Here is a 13,826-nt window from a genome sequence, read left to right on the forward strand (position 1 = left end):
GACGCTAACACACACACACCGTCAGACATATACACACACTCATACACTAACACACACACACACTGTCAGACATATACACACACTCACACACACACACACTGTCAGACACCCACTAACACACACACAGTGTCAGACACATACACACACTCATACACTAACACACACACACACACACACACTGTCAGAGACACACACCCACTAACACACACACACTCTCAGACATATACACACACTCATACACTAACACACACAAACACACATACATACTGTCAGATACATACACTAACACACACACATGCTGTCAGACACACACTTATGCACACACACACACACACACATTCATACACACACACACACACACACATTCATACACTAACTCACACTGTCAGAGACACACACACAGAGAGACGCATACACCCATTCATACACTAACACACACACTGTCAGACACACACACACACACAGTGACGGTACCTCTAGGTGCTCCAGGATGTACGGAGGGTTGGTCATGCCCAGTCTCAGCATAGCTCCTTCGGGAATTTCTTCCACTAGTCTCCATAGCAGAGTGGGCAGGTCTGTCCCGATGTCCTTCCCATAAGCCCCGGTGTCCTCACTGGTCAGCCAGATCTCACACACACCCTCTGAGGAGGGAGAGAGAGAGAGAGAGCAGAGAGAGAGAGAGAGAGAGAGAGAATACCCCTGTAAGAACACACTAAATACCATGACGTACTGCAATAACCACATAGAAAATCACAAAGAAACCAACAAGTAAATAGTTGTTATTATTGTCTCTGAGGAAAAGAGATGCACACTATAAAACATACGGATGATAAAATACAGTGAACATCATCTGATACGGCAGCATATCAACATAATGTAGAAGATGATTACTGGTAAAACAATACCTTAGTAAATACCTTAGCATCGTCTTAGTAAATACCTTAGCAGCCTCTTAGTAAATACCTTAGTAACCTCTTAGTAAATACCTTAGTAACCTCTTAGTAACCTCTTAGTAAATACCTTAGTAACCTCTTAGTAAATACTTTAGTAACCTCTTAGTAACCTCTTAGTAAATACCTTAGTAACCTCTTAGTAAATACCTTAGTAACCTCTTAGTAAATACCTTAGTAACCTCTTAGTAACCTCTTAGTAAATACTTTAGTAACCTCTTAGTAACCTCTTAGTAAATACCTTAGTAACCTCTTAGTAAATACCTTAGTAACCTCTTAGTAACCTCTTAGTAAATACTTTAGTAACCTCTTAGTAACCTCTTAGTAAATACCTTAGTAACCTCTTAGTAAATACCTTAGTAACCTCTTAGTAAATACCTTAGTAACCTCTTAGTAACCTCTTAGTAAATACCTTAGTAACCTCTTAGTAAATACCTTAGTAACCTCTTTTAGTAACCTCTTAGTAAATATCTTAGTAACCTCTTAGTAAATACCTTAGTAACCTCTTAGTAAATACCTTAGTAACCTCTTAGTAACCTCTTAGTAAATACCTTAGTAAATACCTTAGTAAATACCTTAGTAAATACCTTAGTAAATACCTTAGTAACCTCTTAGTAACCTCTTAGTAAATACCTTAGTAACCTCTTAGTAAATACCTTAGTAACCTCTTAGCAACCTCTTAGTAAATACCTTAGTAACCTCTTAGTAAATACCTTAGTAACCTCTTAGTAAATACCTTAGTAACCTCTTAGTAAATACCTTAGTAACCTCTTAGTAAATACCTTAGTAACCTCTTTTAGTAACCTCTTAGTAAATACCTTAGTAACCTCTTAGTAAATACCTTAGTTACCTCTTAGTAAATACCTTAGTAAATACCTTAGTAAATACCTTAGTAAATACCTTAGTAAATACCTTAGTAACCTCTTAGTAAATACCTTAGTAAATACCTTAGTAAATACCTTAGTAACCTCTTAGTAAATACCTTAGTAACCTCTTAGTAACCTCTTAGTAAATACCTTAGTAACCTCTTAGTAAATACCTTAGTAAATACCTTAGTAACCTCTTAGTAAATACCTTAGTAACCTCTTAGTAAATACCTTAGTAACCTCTTAGTAAATACCTTAGTAACCTCTTAGTAAATACCTTAGTAACCTCTTAGTAAATACCTTAGTAACCTCTTAGTAAATACCTTAGTAACCTCTTAGTAACCTCTTAGTAAATACTTTAGTAACCTCTTAGTAACCTCTTAGTAAATACCTTAGTAACCTCTTAGTAAATACCTTAGTAACCTCTTAGTAAATACCTTAGTAACCTCTTAGTAACCTCTTAGTAAATACCTTAGTAACCTCTTAGTAAATACCTTAGTAACCTCTTAGTAAATACCTTAGTAACCTCTTAGTAACCTCTTAGTAAATACCTTAGTAACCTCTTAGTAAATACCTTAGTAACCTCTTAGTAAATACCTTAGTAACCTCTTTTAGTAACCTCTTAGTAAATACCTTAGTAACCTCTTAGTAAATACCTTAGTAACCTCTTAGTAAATACCTTAGTAACCTCTTAGTAACCTCTTAGTAAATACCTTAGTAAATACCTTAGTAAATACCTTAGTAAATACCTTAGTAAATACCTTAGTAACCTCTTAGTAACCTCTTAGTAAATACCTTAGTAACCTCTTAGTAAATACCTTAGTAACCTCTTAGCAAATACCTTAGTAACCTCTTAGTAAATACCTTAGTAACCTCTTAGTAAATACCTTAGTAACCTCTTTTAGTAACCTCTTAGTAAATACCTTAGTAACCTCTTAGTAAATACCTTAGTTACCTCTTAGTAAATACCTTAGTAAATACCTTAGTAAATACCTTAGTAAATACCTTAGTAACCTCTTAGTAAATACCTTAGTAACCTCTTAGTAACCTCTTAGTAAATACCTTAGTAACCTCTTAGTAAATACCTTAGTAAATACCTTAGTAACCTCTTAGTAAATACCTTAGTAACCTCTTAGTAAATACCTTAGTAACCTCTTAGTAAATACCTTAGTAACCTCTTAGTAAATACCTTAGTAACCTCTTAGTAAATACCTTAGTAACCTCTTAGTAAATCCCTTAGTACATCTCTTAGTAAATCCCTCAGTAAACCCCTCAGTAAATCCCTAAGTAAATCCCTCAGTAAGTCCATTAGTAAATCCCTCAGTAAATCCCTCAGTAAATCTCTCAGTAAATCCCTCAGTAAATCCCTCAGTAAATCCCTAAGTAAGTCCCTCAGTAAGTCCATTAGTAAATCCCTCAGTAAATCCATCAGTAAATCCCTTAGTAAATCCCTCAGTAAATCCCTTAGTAAATCCCTCAGTAAATCCCTTAGTAAATCCCTTAGTAAATCCCTCAGTAAATCCCTCAGTAAATCCCTCAGTAAATCCCTCAGTAAATCCCTCAGTAAATCACTCAGTAAATCCCTCCGTAAATCACTCAGTAAATCCCTTAGTAAATCCCTTAGTAAATCCCTCAGTAAATCCATTAGTAAATCCCTCAGTAAATCCCTCAGTAAATCCCTCAGTAAATCCCTCAGTAAATCCCTCAGTAAATCCCTCAGTAAATCCCTCAGTAAATCCATCAGTAAATCCCTCAGTAAATCCCTTAGTAAATCACTCAGTAAATCCCTCCGTAAATCACTCAGTAAATCCCTCAGTAAATCCCTCAGTAAATCCCTCAGTAAATCCCTCAGTAAATCCCTCAGTAAATCCCTTAGTAAATCCCTCAGTAAATCCCTCCGTAAATCACTCAGTAAATCCCTCAGTAAATCACTCAGTAAATCCCTCAGTAAATCACTCAGTAAATCCCTCAGTAAATCCCTCAGTAAATCCCTCAGTAAATCCCTTAGTAAATAGGCTACCTTGATAGATCCCTACAACAACATAATAATGTATTGGCCCGTCTCGCAGATCAAATGGAAGTAGTTACCACTCAGGTCTCTGTCTCCTACCTGGATGTCAACCACTAACCCATCTCATGGCAGATCGCTTCCCATTTAGGATTCAGAGGAAACGGCTGATTATAGTGAATGCTGACTGCAGGGGATCATTACAATAACTGAGTCAGATAAATGGTGCTGGGAGTGAGTCAAACTGAAGGAGCACACAGACTCATTTATGCACACAGACAGACTCACTCACACAGACAGACTCGCGCACACAGACTCATGCACACAGACTCACACACACAGACGCACACACACAGACTCACACACACAGACTCACACACACAGACTCATGCACACAGACTCGCACACAGACTCACACACAGACTCACACACACACACAGACTCACGCACACAGACTCACGCACACAGTAAGGTTGTATTCAGGTGAGTAGCTCGCTAATGAGGTCTCTCTCTTGCTCCCTGTTTCACACTCAGAGGACCTCAGACCCCATCAATATTCTTCTCGCTCTCCCTCCCTCCATTCTCCCCATGTTCTGTTCAAGTCAGAAACACTAATTTATTATCAATGAAATCCTTCACCGTCAATTTCCCGCAGGCTGAACACTGAACCTGAGACGGAGAGGCTGAAACCCAAACATCAATAATCATCAGAGAAGTAGCAGCATATAGAGGCAACCCAAACTCAACCCAAACCCAAACCCAAACCCAAACTCAACCCAAACCCAAACTCAACCCAAACCCAAACTCAACACAGGACACATACAGAATGTTTTTATTTAAATAATAATGACCTTCCACAAGAACCTTGGGTCTACAATAATAACCTTGGGTCTACAATAATAACTTTGGGTCTACAATAATAACTTTGGGTCTACAATAAGAACATTGGGTCTACAATAAGAACCTTGGGTCTACAATAATAACTGTGGGTCTACAATAAGAACCTTGAGTCTACATTAATAACCTTGGGTCTACAATAAGAACCTTGGGTCTACAATAATAACCTTGGGTCTACAATAATAACTTTGGGTCTACAATAATAACCTTGGGTCTACAATAATAACTGTGGGTCTACAATAATAACTTTGGGTCTACAATAAGAACTTTGGGTCTACAATAATAACCTTGGGTCTACAATAAGAACCTTGGGTCTACAATAAGAACCTTGGGTCTACAATAATAACCTTGGGTCTACAATAATAACCTTGGGTCTACAATAATAACCTTGGGTCTACAATAAGAACCTTGGGTCTACAATAATAACCTTGGGTCTACAATAATAACCGTGGGTCTACAATAAGAACCTTGGGTCTACTACAATAACCTTGGGTCTACAATAATAACCTTGGGTCTACAATAATAACTTTGGGTCTACAATAATAACTTTGGGTCTACAATAAGAACATTGGGTCTACAATAAGAACCTTGGGTCTACAATAATAACTGTGGGTCTACAATAAGAACCTTGAGTCTACAATAATAACCTTGGGTCTACAATAAGAACCTTGGGTCTACAATAAGAACCTTGGGTCTACAATAATAACCTTGGGTCTACAATAATAACTTTGGGTCTACAATAATAACCTTGGGTCTACAATAATAACCTTGGGTCTACAATAATAACCTTGGGTCTACAATAATAACTTTGGGTCTACAATAAGAACATTGGGTCTACAATAAGAACCTTGGGTCTACAATAATAACTGTGGGTCTACAATAAGAACCTTGAGTCTACAATAATAACCTTGGGTCTACAATAAGAACCTTGGGTCTACAATAAGAACCTTGGGTCTACAATAATAACCTTGGGTCTACAATAATAACTTTGGGTCTACAATAATAACCTTGGGTCTACAATAATAACCGTGGGTCTACAATAATAACCTTGGGTCTACAATAATAACTTTGGGTCTACAATAATAACCTTGGGTCTACAATAATAACTGTGGGTCTACAATAATAACTTTGGGTCTACAATAATAACCTTGGGTCTACAACAAGAACCTTGGGTCTACAATAATAACCTTGGGTCTACAATAACAACCTTGGGTCTACAATAATAACCTTGGGTCTACAATAACAACCTTGGGTCTACAATAATAACCTTGGGTCTACAATAATAACCTTGGGTCTACAATAATAACCTTGGGTCTACAATAACAACCTTGGGTCTACAATAACAACCGTGGGTCTACCACAAGAACCTTGGGTCTACAATAACAACCTTGGGTCTACAATAACAACTTTGGGTCTACAATAATAACTTTGGGTCTACAATAAGAACATTGGGTCTACAATAAGAACCTTGGGTCTACAATAATAACTGTGGGTCTACAATAAGAACCTTGAGTCTACAATAATAACCTTGGGTCTACAATAAGAACCTTGGGTCTACAATAAGAACCTTGGGTCTACAATAATAACCTTGGTTCTACAATAATAACTTTGCGTCTACAATAATAACCTTGGGTCTACAATAATAACCTTGGGTCTACAATAATAACCTTGGGTCTACAATAATAACTTTGGGTCTACAATAATAACCTTGGGTCTACAATAATAACTGTGGGTCTACAATAATAACCTTGGGTCTACAATAAGAACCTTGGGTCTACAATAAGAACCTTGGGTCTACAATAATAACCTTGGGTCTACAATAATAACTTTGGGTCTACAATAATAACCTTGGGTCTACAACAAGAACCTTGGGTCTACAATAATAACCTTGGGTCTACAATAACAACCTTGGGTCTACAATAATAACCTTGGGTCTACAATAACAACATTGGGTCTACAATAACAACCGTGGGTCTACCACAAGAACCTTGGGTCTACAATAACAACCTTGGGTCTACAATAACAACATTGGGTCTACAATAACAACCTTGGGTCTACAATAACAACCTTGGGTCTACAATAACAACCTTGGGTCTACAATAACAACCTTGGGTTTACAATAACAACCTTGGGTCTACAATAACAACCTTGGGTCTACAATAACAACCTTGGGTCTACAATAACAACCTTGGGTCTACAATAACAACCTTGGGTCTACAACAACAACCTTGGGTCTACAATAACAACCTTGGGTCTACAATAACAACCTTGGGTCTACAATAACAACCGTGGGTCTACCACAACAACCGTGGGTCTACCACAACAACCGTGGGTCTACAATAACAACCTTGGGTCTACCAGAAGAACCTTGGGTCTACAATAACAACCTTGGGTCTACAATAACAACCTTGGGTCTACCACAAGAACCTTGGGTCTACAATAACAACCTTGGGTCTACAATAACAACCTTGGGTCTACAATAACAACCTTGGGTCTACAATAACAACCTTGGGTCTACAATAACAACCTTGGGTCTACCACAAGAACCTTGGGTCTACCACAAGAACCTTGGGTCTACAATACCAATCTTCATTCTCAGAATTTGCAGTAAAGAACACTGGAGAACCTCTGTGGAGACTTGTTGACCTAGACGTTGAATCCCACACCGGCACTGAGGCCAGGTCTGAGACTGAATCTGCCTCTTTGATATAGTGACTTTTTTAAAAGTTATTTCATAACCTTGGATTCAGTCATGTTATTTTTGGCAGAGGGCTTCAGCAAGCGGTTTTGAATCTGGAGAACAATGAAGGGAGCCTCCTAGTCCTGTGTCTCACTGAGGAGGATAAGTAAAGACAGACAATTTGACTTAGAAAATAGTTTCTGTACGGGCATATCAGATCCTTGCCTATAGCGTCGGATAACTTGTAAAAACACACAGCCAAACAAACTGAATATCATAACAGATTCAACAGGGGTACATAAGGAACCTTGCCTCCCAATGGGAGTGCTCATAGCAAGGTAATAGAGGGTAAACTAGTCAAAACAAAAATAATATATATAATGAACCTGTATGAACTGAAGAGAGGACTCCATCGTTAACCACGGCAAAGAAAACAGGATGTGAGTGTCAGGCTGACATTTCCATCACCTGCATGTGGTTCAATGAGATTAACGCTGTGTTACTGTGACCTGCTTCCTCTATGTTCTTTCCACAGCAGCCCCATTAGAACCCATCTACAGGAAGGCTTGATGTCATACATTCACGGGTGGATTGTTGCGGAGGCTGATGTTCATAAATACATTCCTACAAAAAACAACCTGTAAACGCACACGAGATCTCACAAGGGAAGGACAAGGGAGAAGCAGAGAGAGGGATGGAAACAGGGCTGGTGTGGAAAGAGACAGGGAATAGAGAGGGATCTCTGGGTTTAGAGCAACAGGGTGGAGAGGACTGGAGGGTGTGTCCCTGAACAAGCAGGGGGGGAGAGGTGGAAAGGGGGAGAGGTGGAAAGGTAGAGTCCCAAACATGGGGGGGGGGGAGGGCAGATGCAGTGGGTGCAGGCAGTCATGACGAGGGGGGCAGCTGAGTGCTTTGCCTAACCCTCTCCAAACAAAACATCAGGCTGGAGCAGGGAGGCAGGCTGCTGGCCCAGTGACGGGGGTGGGAGGACAGGAGAGGGCTGGGGCAGGGAGGCAGGCTGCTGGCCCAGGAACAGAGGGACGAGGGCAGGGGAGGCCGCAGGGGAGGTCTGAGGCCGTCTGCCTGTTAGTAACTCTACTAACCCAACCCTCCCTGAGCCAAGTGTCTGTCGTCTGCCTGTCACTAACACTACTAACCCCAAGCCAACAGTGTGGCAGGACTCGGACGTCAGGCAGAGGTTTGGAACAGCTCCATTGGCTGGGAAATGTTTTGTCTGCCTTGGACAGAGATCATGTTCTCCTTGCTGTTGTCAACCGTAACGTGACATTATATCTGCAGCATACGATGTATCATGTCCGAGGACTGAATAAGATAGAAACCTCTTGAAGCTGGCCTACGCTCCAGGAGAAGTACCCAGTATGTAGTGAAGCTGGCCTACGCTCCAGGAGAAGTACAACTACCCAGTACATAGTGAAGCTGGCCTACGCTCCAGGAGAAGCACAACTACCCAGTACGTAGTGAAGCTGGCCTACGCTCCAGGAGAAGTACAACTCCCCAGTACGTAGTGAAGCTGGCCTACGCTCCAAGAGAAGTACAACTCACCAGTACGTAGTGAAGCTGGCCTACGCTCCAGGAGAAGTTCAACTACCCAGTATGTAGTGAAGCTGGCCTACACTCCAGGAGAAGTTCAACTACCCAGTACGTGGTGAAGCTGGTCTACGCTCCAGGAGAAGCTAAACTACCCAGTACGTAGTGAAGCTGGCCTACGCTCCAGGAGAAATTCAACTACCCAGTACGTAGTGAAGCTGGCCTACGCTCCAGGAGAAGTTCAACTACCCAGTATGTAGTGAAGCTGGCCTACGCTCCAGGAGAAGTACAACTCCCCAGTACGTAGTGAAGCTGGCCTACGCTCCAAGAGAAGTACAACTCACCAGTACGTAGTGAAGCTGGCCTACGCTCCAGGAGAAGTTCAACTACCCAGTACGTAGTGAAGCTGGCCTACACTCCAGGAGAAGTTCAACTACCCAGTACGTGGTGAAGCTGGTCTACGCTCCAGGAGAAGCTAAACTACCCAGTACGTAGTGAAGCTGGCCTACGCTCCAGGAGAAGTTCAACTACCCAGTATGTAGTGAAGCTGGCCTACGCTCCAGGAGAAGTACAACTACCCAGCACGTAGTGAAGCTGGCCTACGCTCCAGGAGAAGTACAACTACCCAGTACGTAGTGAAGCTGGCCTACGCTCCAGGAGAAGTACAACTACCCAGTACGTAGTGAAGCTGGCCTACGCTCCAGGAGAAGTACAACTACCCAGTACGTAGTGAAGCTGGCCTACGCTCCAGGAGAAGTACAACTACCCAGTACGTAGTGAAGCTGGCCTACGCTCCAGGAGAAGTACAACTACCCAGTATGTAGTGAAGCTGGCCTACGCTCCAGGAGAAGTACAACTACCCAGTACGTAGTGAAGCTGGCCTACGCTCCAGGAGAAGCTAAACTACCCAGTATATAGCCAAATATGTATCCTGTACCACTGTGGATGTGAGTGGTGCTGTAGGGGGAACATCCTGTGGTGCTGTAGGGGGAACATCATGTTCCACTGTGGATGTGAGTGGTGCTGTAGAGGGAACGTCCTGTACCACTGTGGATGTGAGTGGTGCTGTAGAGGGAACATCCTGTTCCACTGTGGATGTGAGTGGTGCTGTAGAGGAACATCCTGTACCACTGTGGATGTGAGTGGTGCTGTAGAGAGGACCATCCTGTACCACTGTGGATGTGAGTGGTGCTGTAAAGAGGAACATCCTGTACCACTGTGGATGTGAGTGGTGCTGTAAAGCGGAACATCCTGTACCACTGTGGATGTGAGTGGTGCTGTAAAGAGGAATATCCTGTACCACTGTGGATGTGAGTGGTGCTGTAAAGAGGAACATCCTGTACCACTGTGGATGTGAGTGGTGCTGTAAAGAGGAACATCCTGTCCACTGTGGATGTGAGTGGTGCTGTAAAGAGGAACATCCTGTACCACTGTGGATGTGAGTGGTGCTGTAAAGAGGAACATCCTGTACCACTGTGGATGTGAGTGGTGCTGTAAAGAGGGAACATCCTGTACCACTGTGGATGTGAGTGGTGCTGTAGAGGGAACATCGTGTACCACTGTGGATGTGAATGGTGCTGTAAAGAGGAACATCGTGTACCACTGTGGATGTGAGTGGTTCTGTAAAGAGGAACATCCTGTACCACTGTGGATGTGAGTGGTGCTGTAGAGGGAACATCCTGTACCACTGTGGATGTGAATGGTGCTGTAGAGGGAACATCGTGTTCCACTGTGGATGTGAGTGGTGCTGTAAAGAGGAACATCCTGTACCACTGTGGATGTGAGTGGTGCTGTAGAGGGAACATCCTGTACCACTGTGGATGTGAATGGTGCTGTAGAGGGAACATCGTGTTCCACTGTGGATGTGAGTGGTGCTGTAAAGAGGAACATCCTGTACCACTGTGGATGTGAGTGGTGCTGTAAAGAGGAACATCCTGTACCACTGTGGATGTGAGTGGTGCTGTAAAGAGGAACATCCTGTACCACTGTGGATGTGAGTGGTGCTGTAGAGGGAACATCCTGTACCACTGTGGATGTGAATGGTGCTGTAGAGGGAACATCGTGTTCCACTGTGGATGTGAGTGGTGCTGTAAAGAGGAATATCCTGTACCACTGTGGATGTGAGTGGTGCTGTAAAGAGGAACATCCTGTACCACTGTGGATGTGAGTGGTGCTGTAGAGGGAACATCCTGTACCACTGTGGATGTGAATGGTGCTGTAGAGGGAACATCGTGTTCCACTGTGGATGTGAGTGGTGCTGTAAAGAGGAACATCCTGTACCACTGTGGATGTGAGTGGTGCTGTAGAGGGAACATCCTGTACCACTGTGGATGTGAATGGTGCTGTAGAGGGAACATCGTGTTCCACTGTGGATGTGAGTGGTGCTGTAAAGAGGAATATCCTGTACCACTGTGGATGTGAGTGGTGCTGTAAAGAGGAACATCCTGTTCTACTGTGGATGTGAGTGGTCCTGTAAAGAGGAACATCCTGTACCACTGTGGATGTGAGTGGTGCTGTAAAGAGGAACATCCTGTACCACTGTGGATGTGAGTGGTGCTGTAAAGAGGAACATCCTGTACCACTGTGGATGTGAGTGGTGCTGTAGAGGGAACATCCTGTACCACTGTGGATGTGAGTGGTGCTGTAGAGGGAACATCGTGTTCCACTGTGGATGTGAGTGGTGCTGTAAAGAGGAATATCCTGTACCACTGTGGATGTGAGTGGTGCTGTAAAGAGGAACATCCTGTTCTACTGTGGATGTGAGTGGTCCTGTAAAGAGGAACATCCTGTACCACTGTGGATGTGAGTGGTGCTGTAAAGAGGAACATCCTGTACCACTGTGGATGTGAGTGGTGCTGTAAAGAGGAACATCCTGTTCCACTGTGGATGTGAGTGGTGCTGTAAAGAGGAACATCCTGTACCACTGTGGATGTGAGTGGTGCTGTAGAGGGAACATCCTGTACCACTGTGGATGTGAGTGGTGCTGTAAAGAGGAACATCCTGTACCACTGTGGATGTGAGTGGTGCTGTAAAGAGGAACATCCGGGCCACGTTTATCTCTCTGCCTTAACGTAGAGGAGGATGAAGTATCGACTGCAGCTCTGAACAACCTGTCAGCTCCCATCCATTCAACTCATTAGGGAGGTGTGTGTAAAACAGTGAACTCACATTAAACGATACACGGCGTAGCTACACTCAACTAAATTAATATTTCAAGAGCTTAGCCAAAATAAAGCTAAATTGTTAATTGCCTTTTTGAAAGCCTCACCAAAAGCTAACAGCTAACATTTCATTTGGCCTCTCAAGCCCTAGTGTAAATGATTAATTCTGTTTCATATATTTTAAAGCAGTGTTTACCCTCTCTGAACACAGAGAACCAAACTCCCTACTCTGCTCTAATGACTCTACAGCTGTCGAGTGGAGCAACCAGGACAGGGTGACCCCAGGGTGAGGTGTTTATGTACCAGGACAGGGTAACCCCAGGGTGAGGTGTGTATGTACCAGGACAGGGTGACCCCAGGGTGAGGTGTTTATGTACCAGGACAGGGTAACCCCAGGGTGAGGTGTGTATGTACCAGGACAGGGTGACCCCAGGGTGAGGTGTGTATGTACCAGGACAGGGTGACCCCAGGGTGAGGTGTGTATGTACCAGGGCAGGGTGACCCCAGGGTGAGGTGTTTATGTACCAGGACAGGGTAACCCCAGGGTGAGGTGTGTATGTACCAGGACAGGGTGACCCCAGGGTGAGGTGTGTATGTACCAGGACAGGGTGACCCCAGGGTGAGGTGTGTATGTACCAGGGCAGGGTGACCCCAGGGTGAGGTGTTTATGTACCAGGACAGGGTAACCCCAGGGTGAGGTGTGTATGTACCAGGACAGGGTGACCCCAGGGTGAGGTGTGTATGTACCAGGACAGGGTGACCCCAGGGTGAGGTGTTTATGTACCAGGACAGGGTAACCCCAGGGTGAGGTGTGTATGTACCAGGACAGGGTGACCCCAGGGTGAGGTGTGTATGTACCAGGACAGGGTGACCCCAGGGTGAGGTGTGTATGTACCAGGGCAGGGTGACCCCAGGGTGAGGTGTTATGTACCAGGACAGGGTGACCCCAGGGTGAGGTGTGTATGTACCAGGACAGGGTGACCCCAGGGTGAGGTGTTTATGTACCAGGACAGGGTGACCCCAGGGTGAGGTGTTTATGTACCAGGACAGGGTAACCCCAGGGTGAGGTGTGTATGTACCAGGACAGGGTGACCCCAGGGTGAGGTGTGTATGTACCAGGACAGGGTGACCCCAGGGTGAGGTGTTTATGTACCAGGACAGGGTAACCCCAGGGTGAGGTGTGTATGTACCAGGACAGGGTGACCCCAGGGTGAGGTGTGTATGTACCAGGACAGGGTGACCCCAGGGTGAGGTGTGTATGTACCAGGGCAGGGTGACCCCAGGGTGAGGTGTTTATGTACCAGGACAGGGTGACCCCAGGGTGAGGTGTGTATGTACCAGGGCAGGGTGACCCCAGGGTGAGGTGTTTATGTACCAGGACAGGGTGACCCCAGGGTGAGGTGTGTATGTACCAGGACAGGGTGACCCCAGGGTGAGGTGTGTATGTACCAGGACAGGGTGACCCCAGGGTGAGGTGTTTATGTACCAGGACAGGTTAACCCCAGGGTGAGGTGTTTATGTACCAGGACAGGGTGACCCCAGGGTGAGGTGTGTATGTACCAGGACAGGGTGAGGTGTGTATGTACCAGGACAGGGTGAGGTGTGTATGTACCAGGACAGGGTGACCCCAGGGTGAGGTGGTCATTATGAGCCCCACCATCTCTCAGCTCTAGAACACAAGGTATCTCTGTCTATTTTAAACTGTGTTAAATCTGA

At 44.0% G+C, this 13,826-nt stretch overlaps 1 protein-coding gene across 1 annotated transcript in view; it reads right to left on the bottom strand.

Annotated features, from left to right (window-relative positions):
• Positions 1–474: 474 nt before the first annotated feature.
• Positions 475–13,826, bottom strand: part of LOC139394295 (threonylcarbamoyladenosine tRNA methylthiotransferase-like) — a gene marked incomplete at its 3' end in the record, with an annotated part of 294,766 nt that continues 281,414 nt past the window's right edge. The window contains exon 7 of the mRNA XM_071142320.1: positions 475–641. Coding sequence (XP_070998421.1) covers positions 475–641 — 167 coding nt within the window. The remainder of the gene's footprint in view (positions 642–13,826) is intronic.

Source organism: Oncorhynchus clarkii, unplaced genomic scaffold (genome assembly GCF_045791955.1).
Source record: "Oncorhynchus clarkii lewisi isolate Uvic-CL-2024 unplaced genomic scaffold, UVic_Ocla_1.0 unplaced_contig_10514_pilon_pilon, whole genome shotgun sequence".
Taxonomy (NCBI): domain Eukaryota; kingdom Metazoa; phylum Chordata; class Actinopteri; order Salmoniformes; family Salmonidae; genus Oncorhynchus; species Oncorhynchus clarkii.